Source organism: Bombus impatiens, unplaced genomic scaffold (genome assembly GCF_000188095.3).
Source record: "Bombus impatiens unplaced genomic scaffold, BIMP_2.2 scf_0075, whole genome shotgun sequence".
NCBI classification, from domain to species: Eukaryota; Metazoa; Arthropoda; class Insecta; order Hymenoptera; family Apidae; genus Bombus; species Bombus impatiens.
Window position 1 is genome coordinate 6,390 of NT_176494.1, and position 21,436 is coordinate 27,825.

General features: G+C 28.0%; 6 protein-coding genes across 7 annotated transcripts; 4 read left to right on the top strand and 2 right to left on the bottom strand.

Annotated features, from left to right (window-relative positions):
* The first annotated feature begins 2,065 nt into the window (after window positions 1-2,065).
* Window positions 2,066-3,482, top strand: LOC100748915 (dephospho-CoA kinase domain-containing protein). The gene is made up of 3 exons (XM_003485663.4): window positions 2,066-2,425; window positions 2,621-2,912; window positions 3,053-3,482. Exons 1-3 carry the CDS (start codon window positions 2,314-2,316, stop codon window positions 3,354-3,356), a joined length of 708 nt encoding a protein of 235 aa, XP_003485711.1. The 5' UTR covers window positions 2,066-2,313; the 3' UTR covers window positions 3,357-3,482.
* Window positions 3,483-5,853: 2,371 nt separating this feature from the next.
* On the bottom strand, window positions 5,854-19,699 carry LOC100749034 (zinc finger CCCH domain-containing protein 10). Of its 2 annotated transcripts, none has more exons than XM_033324836.1 (4): window positions 8,935-9,324; window positions 7,926-8,529; window positions 7,476-7,761; window positions 5,854-7,354 (listed from the first exon to the last, which is right to left on the bottom strand). In XM_033324836.1, exons 2-4 carry the CDS (start codon window positions 8,453-8,455, stop codon window positions 6,884-6,886), a joined length of 1,287 nt encoding a protein of 428 aa, XP_033180727.1. In that variant the 5' UTR covers window positions 8,456-8,529; window positions 8,935-9,324; the 3' UTR covers window positions 5,854-6,883. The 2 variants fall into 2 exon arrangements, with proteins under 2 accessions (XP_033180727.1, XP_003485712.1); XM_003485664.4 differs by lacking the exon at window positions 8,935-9,324 and adding an exon at window positions 19,561-19,699 and having other exon boundaries at window positions 6,409-7,354.
* On the bottom strand, window positions 10,678-14,669 carry LOC100749154 (sarcolemmal membrane-associated protein-like). The gene has a single exon (XM_003485665.4). It carries the CDS (start codon window positions 13,697-13,699, stop codon window positions 11,297-11,299), a length of 2,403 nt encoding a protein of 800 aa, XP_003485713.1. The 5' UTR covers window positions 13,700-14,669; the 3' UTR covers window positions 10,678-11,296.
* Window positions 15,378-16,886, top strand: LOC100740814 (G patch domain-containing protein 11). Its single transcript, XM_012394164.3, has 3 exons — window positions 15,378-15,777; window positions 15,860-16,205; window positions 16,302-16,886. The coding sequence occupies exons 2-3, from the start codon at window positions 15,983-15,985 to the stop codon at window positions 16,820-16,822; spliced, it is 744 nt and encodes a 247-aa protein (XP_012249587.1). The 5' UTR covers window positions 15,378-15,777; window positions 15,860-15,982; the 3' UTR covers window positions 16,823-16,886.
* Window positions 17,153-17,989, top strand: LOC105680213 (partner of bursicon). Its single transcript, XM_012394165.3, has 3 exons — window positions 17,153-17,430; window positions 17,511-17,635; window positions 17,723-17,989. The coding sequence occupies exons 1-3, from the start codon at window positions 17,310-17,312 to the stop codon at window positions 17,891-17,893; spliced, it is 417 nt and encodes a 138-aa protein (XP_012249588.1). The 5' UTR covers window positions 17,153-17,309; the 3' UTR covers window positions 17,894-17,989.
* Window positions 19,340-21,090, top strand: LOC100749276 (bursicon). The gene is made up of 4 exons (XM_003485666.4): window positions 19,340-19,402; window positions 19,568-19,734; window positions 20,367-20,492; window positions 20,865-21,090. The coding sequence occupies exons 1-4, from the start codon at window positions 19,384-19,386 to the stop codon at window positions 21,012-21,014; spliced, it is 462 nt and encodes a 153-aa protein (XP_003485714.1). The 5' UTR covers window positions 19,340-19,383; the 3' UTR covers window positions 21,015-21,090.
* Window positions 21,091-21,436: the final 346 nt, after the last annotated feature.

A 21,436-nucleotide genomic window follows, 5' to 3' on the forward strand; every position in this document is an offset into this window, starting at 1 on the left:
AATTAATCGATTCACGCAGATTCTTATTTTTTATTTGTGATGAATGAAATCTTTACCAATATGTATGCTACATTTCTCTAATTATAATAACAACAAACACAATATAATTTGAAGCATCCTTGCTTACTTAATAAATGATAATTAAATACATATCAATAAATAAATATAATTCAAATTATACCTTGTTTGATCGGAAAGATTACAAATACGTTAGTAGAAGTTTAATTTTAAAAAAGTCAAAAATAAAATTTATTTTTTAAATTAGTACCTACATGCATTGATATGCATGTAGTGATATCTGACATTGTATCATGTTACACTATTCTACCGCGGTGGACCATCGAGTTTTCCACTGCATCAAGGGGAATCTCCCTCTTTGTGGTAGGAATGACTACTATGCAATTACCGTAAGGTTCTTTTTCTGCAATTATTGGAGGTTTCCTTTGCAAAAAACTACGGTGCAACTACAGCAAATTCTGTCATGACGTCAAGCCCTATTTGCAATTAATTCTTCTATTTTTATTGTTTTTGTAAACGAATAAACGAATGCAAAACAAGTACATCACGCCAGAAATATTATTTGTAGCCGATCAATTACTAAAATTACTATTAAAATGAAATTTAGATTTTATTATAACAAATCGCGAGGAAAGTAAGTTTAATGTCTATAGAGAACATGTTAAAATTATTACATCATTTCATTGATCTATTATCGTTTGAAAAGAAAGCTTTTCTTATCTTCACCAGAAAAAAGGTAAACAATTAATTTCCCTTACTGAGATAACTTAGCTTAATTATTGTGCGATTGTGTTATTCTCATATTTGTCTATATCGTATAGAAAACTATGAATATTTCCATAGAACAATGAAACGATTCTTGTACCGTGGAACCATAGCGAGTATAACTCCTTTTCTGATGGAATTAAATAAATTCTTGTATCTGCTAGCGTGGAATCAAACTGGACAGATTCTTAACTTTATAGATTCTTGCATATGGAACACCTTCAGCACTTGGCCGCATGGTGCAGCATCTGCGCTATGGAACAACTAAAGCAATGGGCGTGAGCACTGTCATTTCCTTTTCGTTCATATCTAATTAGTACCATGATGTTATAGATCCTGACACTTGCTAGGGGAAACCGTCCGAAAATTGAGTCGTTCTTAGTCATGAAAAATCAACGTGGAAGATTAACAAAGTTCGTGTTCTTGCGAGACAAACAGAGATGAATAGAGTGTTTCTGCCTCTGTTTGAAACATTTATAGTATATCACACACGCACAGAACAAGAACTTCATGTCTACTATATAGATTTTTCACTAGTCACGACTCAATTTTCAAACGGTTTTCCCTAGACTACGGTAGCTAACGATAGAGGGAAATTTCCTCTCTAGTTACGGTATATGAATGTCGAGATTTATTTATATGATCGTGATCGGTACTTAACCAAGTTAAGCTATATCTCACAAATATTCAAAGTCAATTTTCTCAGAAACAAAGCATCATATGAAAAAATTTTATTCTATATTTTCGATTTATTTTTTCACATAGAATTACCTTTTGCCCGATTATACTATAATTATCACCACAACTGTGTTTCTTATTTAAAAAATATCATATTATAGTAAGTCATAATATACACACATTTGTAGTTATAATTTGAAATAATAAAAAAATGTCGAAGGATTTCAGTAAGAAAAATATACAATTTTAAATAAATTATATGTAATTGTGACTAATATATTTTATAATATTAGTGAATAAAATATGTATTGATTTTAAATATAAAAATTACATTTATATAATCTAGTATAATAATTAATAAAATAGAAATTAATGAAATTGTGGAATTAAACTGATATCAATATTAGTCCATGTTTCATGAGTTTGATGATTATTATTAAATAAATCATTATTTATCTTAAAAGATCGTAAAACATTTTACGTAAATGCGGAATATATAAAATAAGAAATTACTGAAATATTCAAAAAATTATTTTCTTGAATTTATCAAAATTCAAATTCAAATTGGACATTTTTATCAGTCCTATTAAATCATTAATCTATAGCAAATTAGGTTATTATTCATTATGTTTGATTCATTTCATACATCGTTGATTAGATGATGTATCTAATTTCAATAATACTGTATGTCGAAATTATACAAAAGAAAAGTGTTTGACTTCAGTGAAAACCGTCGTAACATGACTAATGTCAAATAAGATCAAATTTTGCAATGCTAATAACAGTAATAATATTCGTTTAGCTGATAAGAAAGGGATCAGGGAATAGAAATAAATACATATTTAATAAGAAATGTTTTTAGTAGGTTTGACAGGAGGAATAGCTACTGGGAAAAGTAGTGTTGCTGCTATTTTTCATGAATTCGGTATACCTGTCATTGATGCTGATCAAATTGCACGAAAAGGTTAGAAACGAAACAAAACTTTTTCTCCGTGATAATTACGATGTAATTTGTTATAAGATGATTTTAATATTTTTGCTCTCATATTTCTTAATATATATATAAATATATTGTTCATATTTTTATTACTTTGTATATGTAAAAAAGATATATATTTCATTCATTTGTTTAAAAATTTATATGTTTTATATTATGTAGTTGTAGAACCTGGAAAGCCAGCTTGGCAAAAAATACGAAAAGAATTTGGTTCAGAAATGTTCTTAGATACAAATGAACTCGATAGAACGAAGCTTGGAGATATAATATTTAATGATGTAGAAAAAAGAAAAAAATTAAATGCTATAACACATCCAGAAATATATAAAGAAATATATTGGCAAACATTCAAATATTTTCTACAAGGACATCAGTTTATAGTTATGGATTTGCCATTACTTTTTGAAACAAGATATATGTTGAATTATTTACATAAAATAATTGTTGTAACTTGGTAAGGATTTTCATTTACTAACAATTATAAGAATACATATACATAAACTAATTAATAACTAATCAATAAATAATCAATATTTAAACTAATCAATAGTTTAAAGTTATTAAATATAAAACAAACTGTACATTTTACCTTAGCGAAGAAGATTTGCAATTACAACGACTTATGGAAAGGTCAGGTTTCTCAGAAGCTAAAGCAAAACTAAGAATTGCTGCACAAATGTCATTGGAACGGAAAGCAGAAATGGCAAATTTTGTTATTGAAAATTCTGGTAATGTACATGATACCAGAGAGCAAACTATTAGAATTATTAATGTTTTAAAGGCTTCCAAATACCATTGGAAGTTACGTTTTTTGGTTGGACTTTGTTGTACTGTTTTACTAGCAGGTGTATATTGGTTACGAAGTAGAAAAATATGGTCTTTACCAACTATAGTGTAATAGTCATTCACTTACAAATGCTTATAAACACAAATACCAAATTATAGTGAGATCTTAATACTGCATTTGTCAAATTTAGAAATTAACCTGTTTATATATATAAATAAGATAGTTTAAGAAAGTAAATAGCTATTACACACTTTACACACATTTGAAAATATAGGATGTAATGATATTATTTACTAAAATTTTCTTATATTATTTTTTTTTTTTGTAAACAAAGTGAAATATACTGGGGTCGTCTGGAAAGTAATACCCGTTTTGAAACAACAATACAAATGCATCTTAAAAAGTTTTCTTTATTTGTAATTTCAGTATATATATTAAATTTAGTATGTATACTAAGTTATTTTTGAAACAACCACCAGCTTTACATTTTAACACTTATCGTAACGTTATACGAGTTTTTGTATATCTTCGTCATACACTTCCGCCGCCAGTTCACATGATCATCATCTTACGCAATCCTTTAAATCATCGTTTCTTGTGAAACATCATCGAACAAAAAACTCTTGAAATTTTGCAAAAAAACTGCAATGAATGTCATTTTGCAATTAAATCACAGACACGATCTTGAGCTCCTCTGTAATGAGAAACGCACGACCTGAATGCTTATGGTCACGTAGTTTCTTTGTCCCTATTGAATTATCGCACCCACGATCTTACTAATAATTCATCCATAACTCTATTATCGTTACCTGCTGTAATTCGGTAATAAATAATTTTTGGAAGAATCTTTCAGCCTTCGAAAAGCGTAAAAGCGTCATCGACGAGATTTTCAATTCGTCTCGTCATTTTAAACGTGTGATACAAAGACAATATTAAATATTTAAACACAAAATTTTTCATGACTTATGTCAATACATGAATGAAGCTAGGTGACCTTCCATAAATACATTCCATCGTTTTATATAGTTGCTATATATAATAAACGGGTAGTACTTTCTGCATGATCCTCGTACATCATGCTTTACAGTTCTTCCAGTTGTAGAAATTGAGATATACATATATGTTAGTATAAGGTACAAGATTACAATTACTATTTGCTTTATACATATATTTGAATTGGTGAATGAATTATTAGTTACTATTAGTGATTCATATAATATCAGTAATTATGATAAATTTATATCTGATATATATAATTATATTCACTTTTTAGATAATTAACACGAAATGTATCCATAAAATGATGATATGTAATTTTATATATAAATAATGTACTTTAAAAAATAGCATGAGTCAAGACATATTACGTGAGAAAATGTTTTGAGATCTTAAAAGCAAATTTAACTGGTCTACATAAGTTGTTTTTAGTACATAAGTAACATTGATAATTATTAAGATGGAATAAGAAGTTGTAACAGTGATGGAAATACAAACTCGCGGGTTCAGTTGTAACTTGCGAATTTCTTAATATCTTTCGTATCACTGGTTATTACTCTTAGTATATCTATACTCTTAGTATAAATAAACAGCCAAATGACACATAATTGAAATTATATCAGAAGAGAAGATTGTTATAGAAAAATTTGTCCATGTGTTTCTATATGTACATACAAAAATTTATTTTTAACATTCCTATTATATTACCTTTTTTCCTTTATGTGATGGCGATCTTTACATTCATAAAATACCTACAAAGGAGGATATTACTGTAGAGACATGGCTAACCAATCTGTGTTTGCAAAAGTAGTCTAAAGTATCCATCTGGACAAAGAGCTTTGCAAATCCCATTTATTAGAACTCATAGGAAGAAATAGAGATCTTTTTACATACATATAGCTTTGCAAATTTGAAAATATTAAAATACAAATTTTGTACATTATAAATACATAATTTATAACAAGATGTATTTATTCTTAGATACATAATTCATTATTATTTATTCACAAGATTTCTAAGAAGATTATTCTCCACAAGATTATTTTACCTCTATAAAAAATAATGATTAAAAAGTGGAATATGAGAATAAATAATTTACAGATCTATACGTGAGCACATTTATTTCATTTTATGAATTTATCAATCAGTGCAGTTATAAACATTTTGAACATCAAAGCAATACAATTGTTTGAACAATTTATATATTTACAATTTCAGAAATCAAAAATATTTCGTAATATTTCGTAAATGTCAGAACATTCGATTCTCATTAATAAGAATAACGTTTAGAATGTAATGCTAAACTAAACAAAAGTTATATGAAATACATTTTTTCATAATTTTTTTAGAATAAAATAAAATATTAAGTAACAAAATAAAATCTTAAAAAACTTCAATTATGTGAACAAAGAATGTAGTATGAGTGCTACTTCTGAAGAATTTAAAGTAAGAAGATCTATCTTTTTAATGAAGTGCTTATTAACATAAAGTTATACATAAAAGATTATACATTTGTATGCATATATAAAATATACGAGTACTTATTGCTCAGTATCTTATACTAATTACGCAAAATATATACACATATATCAACCCATGACTAATAGTAATATGACTTGAAAACATACACATATTTATTTGGTTTATGGGATGCATATTACATTATCTGTATACCTGATTCTTACATTTATGGGTCAGGTTTAAATCCATAGTCTTTACTTTCCATCACCTAAACCCAAAGCCATTTACTTAAGTAAAATTGTAAAAACACAAAAGTTCACAATAAGTACTTAATTAATTAAAATATCACTATTTTATAAGAATCGTTAACTTATTTGCTAAAAAGATGGAAGTATAAAAATTTTTTCTGAGAAAATGAGGAAGCAACAGAATACTATTTACAGCAGTGCATAGAGAACAATCATAAGGTTCACCACCATTTTTGTCGTAGTGATAAACCTTAACTTTGAACTTTCAATATAATTCATTTACATGCTTCATTTTAGTTTTGTACTTATCTTAACATATTAGTCTAAACGAGTCATTTCTTATCTATATCTTTTTTAATTTACAAATTTTTTACTTGTACGAGATTATTTTTTTAATGATACAAAAAATTACCTACAAAATTATTTGTATCTTCATGATACTACATTATTAAAAAAAGAATAAGAGAATATCATTTTTGACCATCTGACATGGTTCTAGATCAATATTCTTATTAATCTAAATCTATACACACTTTGGACATTTATTGTGTTGCACATATCAACATATTAATGTAGTCGGCATTCACGTTCTGCAGAATAAATTATTGAAAGGAACGAAAATATTCAACTTAAGCAGCTGTAAGACATAATAGTACAAAACAATTATGATCGTTATTTTTGCTCTGTATGATAATTTCTATGAGTTCCTATATAAATATTTAAGATGTCACATTCTTTAATTAATATGACATTTTCATCTTTTTTTTTATAGTCTGCAGACACTTTCTCCATTTTTTCTTTTCATTCGCATTCATTACTGGTAGTCGAAGAAATACAGTATTATTTTGAAAGACTGAATGCAGGAGACAGCACTCTTGACTTGTCTATGTGCTTGAGGTACTATTTGACGTTCCCTTCGTGCTTATAATTTATTTACTGCAACACAGGCCTAAGTTCTTGAGTCATAATGGGATACGAAACCAACGGTGCAGTAGCACCGGATATCGAAAGAGGTAAACTAGCAGGTTGCTGTGTATTAGGTGGCTGTTGATTAGTTGCCTGAGGACCTGAACCGCTCATCGTAATCGTTTGTTGAGCCATCGTAACGATAGGCGGCGGGATTGATACTGGTGCCATTGAAACTGCTGCAATAGAAACAGGCGCAACTGTAGCTATACTTACAGGAACTGTCGCAACGCTTGCAGTAACTGTACGTAAAGTTCCAGCAGCTACCGCTGCGTTAACCATTTGTTGAGGTGTTGGAGCTTGCGATGGTGGAACAGTGTTTGTGATAGTAACTGCTGGAACTGTAACAGCTGTTACATTTGCAGTTCGTTTCCCTGACATTCTTAACTGAGCATTTTGATCCAAAAGAAATTCATTAGTTGCTGTTAGATCGCTAACCTAAAGAAATAAAACGTATAAATACGTCAATTATACATATACAACATAAAGAAAATAATTATAACAATGGAATTATATCGAATTGAAAATAATTATAGTAATAAAATTAAATCAAACTGACTTGCTTTTTTAATTCCTCTATTTTCTTTCTTAGTAACGCATTTTCATCTTCCAAAACAATTGCTCTAGCTTCATTACGCGGTATCACTGGATAATAATATCCTGGAGTAACCGGTTGCGCGGTATGTTGGCCTACGAGTGGTGAAGTTTCAAAATGAACAACAGTTTCACCAGAAACTATTCGTCTCTTTGGTTCAGGAGGTCCTATATAATCAGGTGGATGTGAAGATGTACTGTAACTATTATTTGTGACTAAATTGTGTTGATCTTCCATTTGCCAGTGAAAGCTATAAAGATATATAAATATATCATTAAACAAATATATTTCAAAGATATTTTGAGACATTTCAAAATATATTAAACATTTGACGAAAGTTTTGTCTTTTTTAAGATACACATCAAATAATTTAGATAGAAAGAAAATAAACAGTAAAATTTTTAAGAGACTCACTTTCTATCCTCCTCGTATCTGCGATTCTCACCATTACTCGTACCATTGAAATTGTGCTGCGGCCTGGACACATTATGATGTGATGTTGTGATCAAATTATGTTGTGGTTCTTCATTTTTCCAATGTCTAAATTTACAATTTGTCCTTTGGCAGCTACCCTTGATAAAATCCTTACACATTGGATATTCGGACTTTTCATTGTTATTTTTGAGCCTACTCAAGATATGAGCAGGTAATTCTCCTGTTGCTCGAAATCTCTTCTCCTCACTTTCTGTGCAATGAAGGAATTTGCAGCCAGGCCAATTGCACATCCCATTTTGAAAGTCGTGACAGAACGTGTATTCTTCTACAGGGTCGTCCTCGGAACGTTCGTGCAAATACTTGCAACGTTTACCCCTATGACACACGTTTCGCAGAAAATCTCTGCATACGCGGGTAGGTGATGCATCTCCGCTTACATTCGTCGCGCCTACTGTCTTGCTCGCTTGCCCGCCTCTCGTGCTATCCGACTTTTTTTTCAGCTTCTTCATCGATGATACATTGCGATCATACCTCGTAACGAATTCTTAATCAATCGTTATTACTCACGCGTTATACGTATGTGCTGTAATTACAAAACAGTTTATTATGATACAATTGGTAACAGGTAAATCAATTTATTTTGTACAAAGATAGAATTTGTAAAATCGAACATAGGAAATAAGATACATTGTCATCGATTTTCCTATTGTCAAAAACTGGAACGTTAGAACAATATCGATATCGAGTATGTCAGTATAGAATCATAAAACAAGTTGACAAAACCAGTCAAAATAAAATGATTCTTGCAACATCGAATTGTTTTTGGAATTATTTATCAGAAAAACATTTAGGAACGCAAGATTTATTTTAGCAATTGATAAATATATGATAAATATATATTTTTGAGTCATTTCAAATATTTTCTATGATGCGGTTAATTTGTTACTTCATTTTAAAACGTGCTTGACTTGCATTCTTCTGCACTTACGTAACACAGTCGGCAAAGGTGTATCGTAAAGAAAAATCTCTGGGTATAATAAATAGAGAAGATAATATTTTTCTTGTTGCGTAAAATCCTGTAACATTTAATGCTTAACTTAATCAACTTACGTACATACACGCATATAAATAATGCTATTTTTATACTTTGAAAATAATTTGGCATATACGTATACAATGTTGTAAAAAAGAAGAACTACCTTGCCCAATTGTTTAATTATATATCGCCGAAAGATTAAATGATTAAAATATTTATTACGATTACGCAACTCTCTCGCGGTGGAGATTATTTTTAGTTCGCGTATATGTAGTCATGCCAAAAAACGGTATTATATCACAGAAGCATTTTCTGAACTTTACTACAATTTGGTAATTCAAGACGCTACAATCCAACACGTATACGAACTATAATTACACCTCGTACGAGTTATAATTATGCACCACAATATTAAGCCATAATGTTAATTACTGTGAGTAGGTATTAGTATAATGAATAGAATATGTGTAACATGTATATATGTGTAACATAGAACATGTATAATATGTGTTTAAAATTTCCTTGTTAATGTTTCAATATCTGATTTTTGCAGATATTATTTAATAAATTTCCATATTCATTGTATAAATTGATCGATGATTAACATAGGTTGTTGGTGAAGAAGAGTAAAAGACTTCAGTTAAATTAATTTTTATTTTTTTTATATAATGATTATTACATGAGTGGTAAGAGGTCAACAATGTTATATACAATATTACCTTATTATTTATATAAACCTTCACGATCGTAAATATAATTTCAATCTACCAAGAAAGTAACGTCCCTATAAAGCGGTCAGGCCAATGTTCTTTTTTGGGAAACTGAACACACTTTATATCATTCGCTTTTACAATCGATCGGTATCTAGCTTTTAATAGGGCAAAAATAGATCGGGCAATGGCACTGTAACTAAACTATTAGTGAATTAAAAAAATACGATTAATTTTAGTCGCGTTCGTATAAAAAGAATAAATAGAAAAGTATAACTACAACATTGTCCGTCTTTTTTGTTAGAAATTGTTCTTCTTCTTTGTTAGAAATAGACATCTAGGCCATCATATTTGGAAAACCGCTAAATACATCGATTTAATAATAAGAACCACAGTAAAAATTTCGCACTGAAGAATCATTTTCGTCTTAAAATTTATTAGGTCGTTCGAATCGATATGCTTCTATTGTCATTCTACTAGTAAAAAATAAAAAAAAGGGGGAAACAGAAAACAAAAAAAGAAAAGCACATAATATGTATAACGAAATGGGAAATGAAAAAATTATTAATCAATTCTTCAAGCTATTATATAACATATAATATAACAAATTATTTTTTATGTATGTACAGAAGATAATTACATGTTGAAAAAGGAAAAAACAGCTGCAATTTAAAATCGACTAAGACTTAACATTAAATAATTTCTTTAATTTACAATTAAAAGATTATATAATAATGTAGTTATTGATCAAAGAGCATGATAATTCGACTTATTTCAGCTTATCATTATCATAATTACTACATTTCTCATTAAAATTCTTAACATTAAAAAATGTCAAAAGAGCCGAATTAATTAATGGTTTACACTTTGAACACAAATAATTCCGAAATCGTTTAAATAAATAACGAGTATTTTTAATTAGAACGGATTTCAAACCACTAATTCTACAAGAAATATATTAAGGAAAGTTTATCAAGACGTAGGATATATCGACACAGGCATTTATAAAAATCGTTCTTTGCATATAAACGTTATTTATAATTTATGTAATGATACATTTGAGTCGTAGGGTGCAGTGCTTGAATTGATCGCAAAAAATAATGACGTAAACGTGTGTAATATCTGTAAATAGAGATTAATACCATTTTATTCAAGAAGATATGATATCGAGATTGGCAGCATGTTGAACATTTTACATGGTATTGTCTATATTTTTTCTAATACATTTTCTCCTAGCCTAGAATTTTGTTCTATGTACATATTTATTGCTACAATTCTCTGCTTAATTTGATTTTGGTTCCTTGTTTTTAAACGGTAACATGGTATACGTTTGCATTATTCTTGTCATTTATCAGAGCAGGTTTTTGAGATTGGTGCTTCAACAATAATATCGGAAAAATATATACAATTCTTAATATTTTTGTCGGTATAAAAATGTTCAAGACTTTTTTGTTGAACCTACACGCTACCCAATTTGTTATATTCTGTATTCTCGAAGTATTTAGCAAACGATACAAACAAATTACGAAAATAAAAGGGAAAAGAAAGGAAACTTTAATATTAATCAATGTTAAAGTTATATACAAAAAACAAAAAGAAAGACATTAAAATATTTTTTCAAGCAACATCCATATTAATATAATTGCAATAGGTGCCACATAATGTATCGGTATAGTGTAAGTTGTATTTAACAAATCACCGCATTGTGCTTTAACAGATGTATATTTTTTCAAGAGCTCTGCTTTTTCTTCAACAAATGCATTGTACTTTTCTTTTAAAATAACCAATTCTTCATGGAGCTCTTGAATTCTTTGAGCTTCGTTCTTGGCACGATAATACAGTTGTTTTAGCTTCTCAACAATTTCTTCGTGAGATTCACAAATTAACCATTCCTTTAGGCTTTCTAGCTCTTTCTTGATGGTTTGCTGCGATTCTAAATTGTCTTCAACTTTTAGCGAATCTAGAGATCCTATCAAAGTTTGCAGTAAATATTCTCTGATATGCACACATTGCTGTATGGTATCATTCTTAGATAATGGTTTTAGAGTTTTGACATAATCTCCTTCTAAATGTTCTTCTTCGTATTCTTCATCTAATTCACTGCTATCTTTATCTGTTTCATCTTTCTTTTCAAGTTGATTAATTTCCATAGAGACAGACTCATTTGAAGTGATGTTAATATTGCTCATGCTACCAACATTCATTTCTGTTTCTTCGTTTCCCTTTAATTTCTGTACAGTTTGAGGTAAATGAGAAATTTCCAGATGTTTAACATTTTCTTCGCACATAAATCTAACTTCCATTTTATAAGGTACAAAAATTTCTTCTGCTACTTTATACACAGGTTCTTCTTTTTTAACTTCTATAACAGATTTTTCACTTGTATCATCACTGGTAATACTGCACGTATCATCTGTTGCATCTGAATTAGCATCAGATTCTGAATTCATATCTGTATTATTTATATTTACATTTCCATTAACTAAAGTTTTTCGAGATGGTGGTGGTAAAATATATTCCGTTGAATTATCATTATTAACCAATGAATCATCTAATTGTTCTTTTGAAAAAGAATCATCAGAATTTTTTAGCTGATTTGAATCAATATCTTGTGAATTAATTTGATTATCTTGTTCATCTTTCACAGAATAAAAGTCCATTTTTGTCTCTAAATCAATGTCTACATTGTCAACATGAATGGAATTTAACTTATTAAGAATAATATTGATGGCTTCTATAGGATTTTCTTCATCCTTTGCATCTACTATGCCAGTTGTTATTAATTTTGAATTCATGTCCTGCAAAATTTGCATGTAATTTCTGAGGGCTGTGATCTGCTTATAGATATTCACAGAATCTAATCGAGAATCACGTAATCTAGCCTGCAAATTTTTTTCAATTCTAGATTGATCTTCGAGTCTCTTTAAAAATTCTTGCTTTTCTTGCTCTGTGCTTTGTACTATATCCTGTATTTTTTCTTCACTTTCTTTTAGTTTATTTGTAGTTTCTTGTAATTTTTTTTGTGCTTCTGTATATTTGCTACATAACTCCTGAAACTCTGTTTGAGTATATTTTGCTACATTATGAAGGCTTTGACATTCTTCTTCTGTTTCATTTAAACGTGCTTCTAATTGGACTAATCTCTGAGTTACCTCTAATTTTTCTTGTAATACTTTCTGTAATGCCTCTTTTGCTGAATTTTGGTAATGTACTTTTTCTTCCTGAAGCAATACCAATTCGTTTCTAATTTTATCTTCCGTATAATTTTTAGAATAAACAGCCAGTTGATTTTCCATACTCTCCACCCAAGATAATAACCGATCCTCTGTTATCAATGCTTTCCAAGATTGATTAGCAGCCTTTCGAGTATTTGCTACAAGTTGTTGAAGATGTACTAACTTAGAATAAAGTGCTTTCTCGCGTCTTGAGGCTTCTTGCATGACTTGATTCAGCTTGTACACATCTTCCAATGAAACATTATTGAGTGGAGATGCAACCGATGTACTAAGACTAGCTTTAGCTTCTTTTCCATCTGGCAAATATAATTTTAATGTTGCAACTATACATCCATGTCTAACTTTTTTTGTACTTTCTATCACATCTACTCCAAATTGCACTATGTCACCAGAACATACTTCTTTAGGTGCTGATTCTAAACTAGCTGCACTGAGTCTTTGATTATTAACAAATGTACCATTACTGCTACGTGTGTCTTGTAAAAAAAACTTTCCACCTGAATACCATAGCAGTGCGTGATTTCTAGATAGTACTTTACAATCAAAAATGGCATTGTTTGGTGTAGCTCTGGCTCTTGCCACAGAGCGACCAATTTTAACAGGTTGCTCCAGTGTCAATGTACGTTCTTCAAAAGGATGAGAATTATCACGGCAAATTAAAATTCCTTTGGCTGTCATTTTGTTGTTTTGCATAGAGTTTATTTTCAAGTTGGAATTCTGACTGGCAGGAAAACTGGCATTTTGTACCCACTCACCACTGGCTACAACCATAGCCGATGTAAAATCCAAAGAATGGCAAGTTTTTCAAGAAAAGTTTAAAACTCGTATGAAAAAGGAATTATTGATACATAATGAAGAAGAGGGAAATTGTGAAATTTCAAAGTCACGCGTTTTAATATCATCGAATATTTTTACTATCGTGTTGGTTTATCACGGAAGTTACTATTCACACTCGATCCTATAATTTGAACATGAGGATCATACATCAACTTTCCAAAACTTAAAATTTGTCATAATAATAAGTGACATACGAATTCACATGTTTTTGCAATAAAAAAATTTCCGTTACTATCTCAACAGTCTTGTGGTGTTTCTTTTTCTATTTATCATAAAATTCCTCGTACAAACGTTACAGTTACACCGTATTCGTCAATTACTCGAGTCCAGAATGTTCCTTGGTTGGTTAATTAAACAAACGAACGTTTCATCAACAATATAATGAAATCGAATATTTCGAACGCATTAAGAATAGCCAAAAGATATGTTTCTTCGAGTAAGTAGCAGTGAGCGTACGCTTTCACACTTTCGTCCTTCGTACCAGTTCCCTTGCACTTTGATGTCTTCGACGATACATTCAAGGAAGTTCATTAGAAAAGTGTGAAATACACAATGCGTATTCAACAATACTCGAACATGATAAACCGAGTGATGTTGTGATCAACTAGATTAAGATCAAATATATTATTCTCGAACTACTGCATTACTGTATTAAGATACAAGCGGTCCACATTCCTTTAACTCAGTACTTTTCAGTTCCGCGTTTCGCTGTTTATCGACCGACGGCAGTATAGTCATCTATACGACTACAACGGTGTAGCAAATTCAAAGTAGACACTTGGGCGTGCTACATCGCGACAGTCATTCACAAGAGAAAGAAACGTATTTAAAGAGAGACATTTAAAAAGGCATTTATAACCAAAGAACCAATGGCAGAATTAAAAACTATAAAATTGGTGTATATATTTCGAATCAGTGGTATAAAGCACTATTCATAAATAACTAAAATCATTAAATCTTCTTTCAAATAATTATGCTAATTTTTAAAAAATGTCTATTTTATGCTATTTATTCTATATTATTTATATTTAGCAAAACAAATTTATTAAGTCTATCGTAAAAGGTTAATACTCTATAATATAGAAGTATTAATTACTGTCACAACATAAAATAGAAGAATACAATATATAATATTCTGGTCTTGTATTTTTGTTTATCTGATTAAAGAATATATTTATATTTTTGTTTGCAAAATACAAAATGTGTAGTATAAAGGAAATATTTCCATATAAATATCGATGGACATCGCATGCATCAGTGAACTCAGATAGACTTGCACAAGAGAATAGGATAATAATATCGTTATAAAAAAATCTTTTAAAAATTAATTAAAAATACAAAATGAATATACGTATTCACGGCGTTTTTAATAATGCTAGTACTTGATAAAATACTAATATGATCAATAAAAAGGATAATTTATATTTAGAAGTATTGGTAGCTTATTTTTATAACGCAAATTTTATAATGTACATATCTAAAGTTTTATAATTTCAGAGTAATAGCTTATTAAATGTTGTACTTTCAAAACTGGAATAATTAATTCACAATGAGTTATTGGAATTCTTTTTTATGTATAAAAAATTTATTTCTGTTTATGAAATTCTAATTAGTACAAATTTTTATGATTGAATACCAGATATTAATTTACGTACGATTCACAAAAATCATGCAAATATAAAATTGTTGTTCATAAAACATTGTAAATAACTGAACAAGATAAATAAAACTATTATAGAGTTAATGAATACCTTTAAAAATATTCGATTTGAATATTCTTATATGAAAACATATGAAGATCGATGTTTGTCGAATAGCTTATTGTATCCGGATACACTGTGAATATAACCTAAATAAGGTTACGTAGTAAATTTCACGGTTTTAAACAAAGTTCATGGAATTTTTAACGTACAAATCATGTATAAATATTCTAATATTCAATATCAATTCATTTTTTGATTATATATAATTTTATATTTACTTCTTATAACTGAGATGTGAAATAAAAGAATATAAGTAACTTAATAACATATAAATATTTTACATGTATGTACATACTATACACATATATGCTATGTATATCTTTTTTTTCAGTGATTAATAAGTATTTTGTAATTTTATAAGACTTTGTGTTTCATGTATAAATAGCCAAGAAACAATAACATAATTTATATTTATAACAATAAAACGTCACAAAAAATAAACGAATAAATAAACATGTCAGATACAGAAGATTATATGTCAGATAAATTTTTACATGGAATTGAAAAATCTACTTCATCGAGTCTCATATATCGACATGCAGATAAAAGAAAATTTGAACTTATGAAGAAGAAAACTCAGATTGAAACAAAATTGGATGAAAAAAATAGCATAAAACATATTGAGGAAGAAAAAAGAGAAGCAGGCTTATCCTCTGCAATTACAAGTTCTAATAAAGGTTTGTTTTTTTTTTGTTTCTACTAACATTTGTGGTTTAATGGCATATTATATTATTGTAATGCTTGATTATACAAATTTATGAATTTATTCTTAGGTTATGAAATGATTATGAAAATGGGATATAAACCTGGTCAAGGCATAGGTAAAACAGGATCAGGAAGGATTGAGCCAATTAGCCTTAAAGTAAAATTAGACAGGCAAGGTTTAGGAGAAGGAATTGCAAAAAAAGAAAGGAAAAAGAAAGATAATTCGCATCACGATAAGTTAGATAATAAGTGTATGAAGGATTTTCGAGATAGAATCGCACAAAAAAGAACAGAACAATTATTAAAGACAGACTTGTATAAAAGCCAAAAAGTTTGTCAGAAATTAGATATGCAACAAGAGATAAAAAAGCCTCGAGAAATGTGGTTTTGGTTACCTCAAGATAATGAAGATGACGATAATAGTGATACAGAGGAAGATGATCATGTTTTACCTGTTAGTGGAAAACTTGAAATTTTAACTAAATATTTAAGAGAAAAATATTTTTATTGTATTTGGTGTGGAGTAGCACATCTAGATGAAGATGATTTAAGAGATAATTGTCCAGGAGATACAAGAAACGATCACTAATGCTATTTTAATTTGTATTACTTCAATTAAAAGTGCATATAAATAAAAAAAGGTAAAATCAAAATTTACCATGTTTTTACTTATACCTATGTTTTAATCATACAGTAAAGAAATCTTATAAAAAGCATACAAGATTCAGCATCTAAATAACATCAGTAATGCTTCTTTAGTGTGGTCACCCACAGTGTATGAAGACATAAAAGATCCATTAGAGTCATAATGCAAAATACTGAAAAAGTACAGTAGAAAAAAATCTAGCAGTGTACAATGTAAAAGCAAGGGAAACTTATCCTGATTCAGCTATGCTATTATTTCCTAGCAGGAGTTCAGCACCCCTAAGTAACAACATGTTGGAGGGAAAGTTACCTATAAAAGCATCTGTTTTATTTTCTGTTCTTTCATTTCAGTCAGAATCTTTGACCATACCTTTACTATATTCAAAACAGATTAAGTAAAACAAATATCACTTAAAGGAATTTCTATCACAATGTTTATATTTGCACTTTTCTTTGTATTAACAGCGTTTATATATATGAATGACACAGTTGCTCAAGTAACAGATGATGAAAATTGTGAAACACTACAGTCAGAAGTACATATTACAAAAGGTACTATTTTTATTTTGAATTAATTAGCTTCATATACAAGCAAGTATATGTAAAACGAAGATATTTTTTGATTATTTTAGATCAATATGATGAAATAGGTCGATTAAAACGAACATGTAGTGGAGATATAACTGTTACAAAATGTGAAGGGTTTTGCAGTTCACAAGTACAACCAAGTGTTGCAAGTACAACAGGATTCTCAAAGGTGAGGATACTGTTTAAAAGAAGAACAAAATTCGTATAAAAGTAATGAAATACACATTTTTGAAATTTATTTTTATTTCCCCAATAGGAATGTTATTGCTGTCGTGAGAGTTATTTAAAAGAAAGGCACATCACACTACACCATTGTTATGATGCAGATGGAATAAAATTAATGAATGAAGAAGATGGAGTAATGGAAATCAAGATAAGAGAACCAGCAGAATGTAAATGTATTAAATGCGGTGATATATCCCGATAAATATGAAAATATTTTATAAAAGCATTAATAAAATATAAAATAGAAATTATATGTAATACAAATAATGTGATTTAAAATAAAAACATAGAACATATTTAAGACAATTTACTTTCCCTTTCCTCTTATATTTGTAAACTGTATTAAAAAATATACAATTAAAAACTACAATGCCAGATTAACTAAATGTGTATTTTGAAATGTTATAAATTAAATACTAAAAAACAATGATAGATATTAGAATGCTCAATATAAGATTGTTGGTTTTTATATTATATATAATTTTGTTTCCATAACTAATGAGTAATAAAATTTAATTTATTTATGACTAGAAATTTTAACAAAAATAGAATTTTATTTATAAAAAAAAATTATATAAAATATTTAATATAATCATGAATGGAATTCCAGATAATTATCAATTAAATTTCACATAGATTATATTAATGCATATTATTACAACAAATAGATTAAAACATTATTAAAATAATAGATAAAATGAACTGGTTATTAGTATAACTAACATATAACAAATAATTAATTTTCCAATTTTATCATGAATAAAATAGTTAAAAGCTAAGCTAAATAATAACATTATAAATAATAACATTATAAAAAATACTAATAATACTATATTTTAGAATTTTTAACAGCTAGAAATATGTATATATGCTGTAAAATATACAAAATAATTCTTTGCCATTTAAATCAATGAAGCACCATAGTTTATATACAGTTTATTGTTTGAATATTATAATTTTCACTATGATAATGTACAACAAATTATTGTCAAAGTCTATTATACTGCAATGGAAAATAATATTATGTAATATTACTTGTATAAACAATTGATTTAAAAAGGAATTGTTTAAAATTAAAAGAAATTTTGTATGTAGATAAAATTATAAATATATAAATATAAATAAAATTTAACATGTAACTAGAACTTGTATTGATTATAATATTCTAAAAATTATTCATGATTTAGAGGTTTTAATTGCTATCAAGATTATAGTATTATAGAATATAATTTTTATATACATATATGTGTAGTTGATATATCATGCATATAATTATTACCATTACAAATGTCATTATATTTGTAAATATATAGTGATAACTTATAATAAAAGTATAACAATATAAAAAAAGTTGTAATGTATAAAAAATTATAGGAAATTAAACTTTGACTTTACTTATAACAAATTGCTTTCATAGAATATTATCATTGAAGATTATAAAAAATATTATTTATAAATCTAAAGTATGAAAGTGTTTGCTATATGTATGAAACAATATTTTCAAAAACATTTTTATTTCCTAATAGTACTTCTATATATCATATATTTAATCCCTTTCTTAGTGCTATTAACATACGCATGAAAAGGGAAGGGAGAAAACATGATCACCTACAGGGTATAAAAGGATAGAACGTACAATCTCTAAGCACAGTAAAGTGGTAGATCTAAGAGGAAAAATATCGTGCTAACACTATGTTACTATATCATATTGGTAAATAAAGAATTATAATACTTGTGTTGTACATTGACATTAAAATTAATATAAGCAAAAAAAAGAAATTAAATTTTATAACTGAAAGTATAAGCAAAATAAGAAACATAAAAGTATAATGTATGTCAATGTAACATTTATATTATTCTATTACTTACTGTGTAGTAGGTGCCAGCGTTTTAATATGCCTGCTAAGCGAAACTGCAGAAGCTCTTATAGGCGTTGATGAATGTCAAGCAACTCCAGTTATTCACTTTTTGCAATATCCAGGATGTGTTCCAAAACCAATTCCTAGTTATGCTTGTAGAGGACGTTGTAGCAGTTACCTACAGGTAATATATAAAGAAACAAGTAATTTTACTTACAAATATATCAATATAAACAAATAAAAATATTTCAAATATAGAAAAATACATTGTATTTTATTTTTATACAAATAAATTTATGAATCTTCCCTACATTAAGAATAAAAACAATCAATAGACAATTCTTTAAGAAATATTTGTTTAGTTTTATATTTTTTCATTAATTACTGATTAAAAATAAATAAAAACATATTACTTATATCAATTAGTTTTAAAAATCTTTCAAATTTTATCATATATAATCAGTTTATATTATTTTATATTAATATTAACATTAAAATAATCGAAGTTTATGTAAACATTTAAACTTAAAAATATTCTTTAAAATATTCTTTTAAACATTTATAATATTCTGATTTGTATAAGCGTGCATAATAAGATGTAGGTATCACTGTTTTTCATTCATAGTTATAATGTAAGTATTTTCTGTTACTTATATTATTTATAATTCCTATAAACATACAGTTAGGCATCAGTTTTATATTCATATTTACTGAATATCATAGTATTCTGCACAATGTTATCTCAACCATTTATTTCATGGAAAATTGACAAATTAATATATATAAACATCTATTCATTCGTACCTGTTTCTACAGGTATCTGGATCAAAAATTTGGCAAATGGAGAGGAGTTGCATGTGTTGTCAAGAAAGCGGTGAACGAGAGGCCAGTGTATCCTTATTTTGTCCGAGAGCCAAACCAGGCGAAAAGAAATTCCGAAAGGTTAGGTTAATGCTTTGACTTAATCATAGATTTTTTAACATTTTGGATAAATGTAATAAATTAATGAAGTGTTGGCCGATTAGTCACTCGCACTATAAAATCAGGAGCAAATCTTTTGATACCATGAGTTCCTCACAGCCATATTGTTTTTGTCTAACTGATCAGTGGAAAGCGCATCTGAAAATGAATATCGCGCGTCATTTGAATTGGATTATCCTATAAGAACTATTCATAAATACAAAATCATGTTTGTTTATATAATTTATAACTAACATCAATATAACAAATCAAATGGAAATATTTTTATTTAATAAAATTTAAGGATGTATATATATAAATAATTCAATTTACCACCTAATTATTCGTTCATAGGTAATTACCAAGGCGCCTTTAGAATGTATGTGTAGACCATGCACTAGTGTAGAAGAATATGCAATTATCCCACAAGAGATCGCTGGATTTGCCGATGAAGGCCCGTTTACGACCTCTGCGCATTTTAGAAGATCTTCCGACTTGCAGTAATTCTTTTATCAAACTTTATATTGTAAAATTAACAAAATAAAAGAAAATATTAAAGATAAGTTCTCTTTATTGGATGTAACGTTATAAAAACGTAAATAAATTGAGAATGTAAAGTATTTGATGTAAAAAATTCATTGATATATAATATAAATGCATTATATTAAAAATATGCTTATTCTCTGCTAAATATTTTTCATACATAGAAAACCTTCGATGATATTATATATTATTTATATATGTTATTTTAGCATTCTTACGTTAAAGGAAATGAAAGATAGTTTTAAGAAAATATCGTGAAAGATAACTAATATTTTGATGGATGTATATCAGAAGCCTTATTATTTTGTTATAAATAATTTCAGTTATATTACATACATATAAAATAACTACATTGTAATAAATATACAATATAGGATATTACG

Bases quoted from the DNA above. Each gene is read 5' to 3' on its own strand.
- LOC100748915 (XM_003485663.4), top strand. From the start codon at position 2,314: ATGTTTTTAGTAGGTTTGACAGGAGGAATAGCTACTGGGAAAAGTAGT. The intron at 2,426-2,620 runs GTTAGAAACGAA...TATATTATGTAG, and splicing joins TGATCAAATTGCACGAAAAG to TTGTAGAACCTGGAAAGCCA. The intron at 2,913-3,052 runs GTAAGGATTTTC...ATTTTACCTTAG, and splicing joins AAAATAATTGTTGTAACTTG to CGAAGAAGATTTGCAATTAC.
- LOC100749034 (XM_033324836.1), bottom strand. From the start codon at position 8,455: ATGAAGAAGCTGAAAAAAAAGTCGGATAGCACGAGAGGCGGGCAAGCG. The intron at 7,762-7,925 runs GTGAGTCTCTTA...ATATCTTTATAG, and splicing joins AGATACGAGGAGGATAGAAA to CTTTCACTGGCAAATGGAAG. The intron at 7,355-7,475 runs GTCAGTTTGATT...TTATTTCTTTAG, and splicing joins TAGAGGAATTAAAAAAGCAA to GTTAGCGATCTAACAGCAAC.
- LOC100749154 (XM_003485665.4), bottom strand. From the start codon at position 13,699: ATGGTTGTAGCCAGTGGTGAGTGGGTACAAAATGCCAGTTTTCCTGCC.
- LOC100740814 (XM_012394164.3), top strand. From the start codon at position 15,983: ATGTCAGATACAGAAGATTATATGTCAGATAAATTTTTACATGGAATT. The intron at 16,206-16,301 runs GTTTGTTTTTTT...ATTTATTCTTAG, and splicing joins AATTACAAGTTCTAATAAAG to GTTATGAAATGATTATGAAA.
- LOC105680213 (XM_012394165.3), top strand. From the start codon at position 17,310: ATGTTTATATTTGCACTTTTCTTTGTATTAACAGCGTTTATATATATG. The intron at 17,431-17,510 runs GTACTATTTTTA...TGATTATTTTAG, and splicing joins AGAAGTACATATTACAAAAG to ATCAATATGATGAAATAGGT. The intron at 17,636-17,722 runs GTGAGGATACTG...TTTCCCCAATAG, and splicing joins GTACAACAGGATTCTCAAAG to GAATGTTATTGCTGTCGTGA.
- LOC100749276 (XM_003485666.4), top strand. The intron at 19,735-20,366 runs GTAATATATAAA...CTGTTTCTACAG, and splicing joins GTTGTAGCAGTTACCTACAG to GTATCTGGATCAAAAATTTG. The intron at 20,493-20,864 runs GTTAGGTTAATG...ATTCGTTCATAG, and splicing joins GCGAAAAGAAATTCCGAAAG to GTAATTACCAAGGCGCCTTT.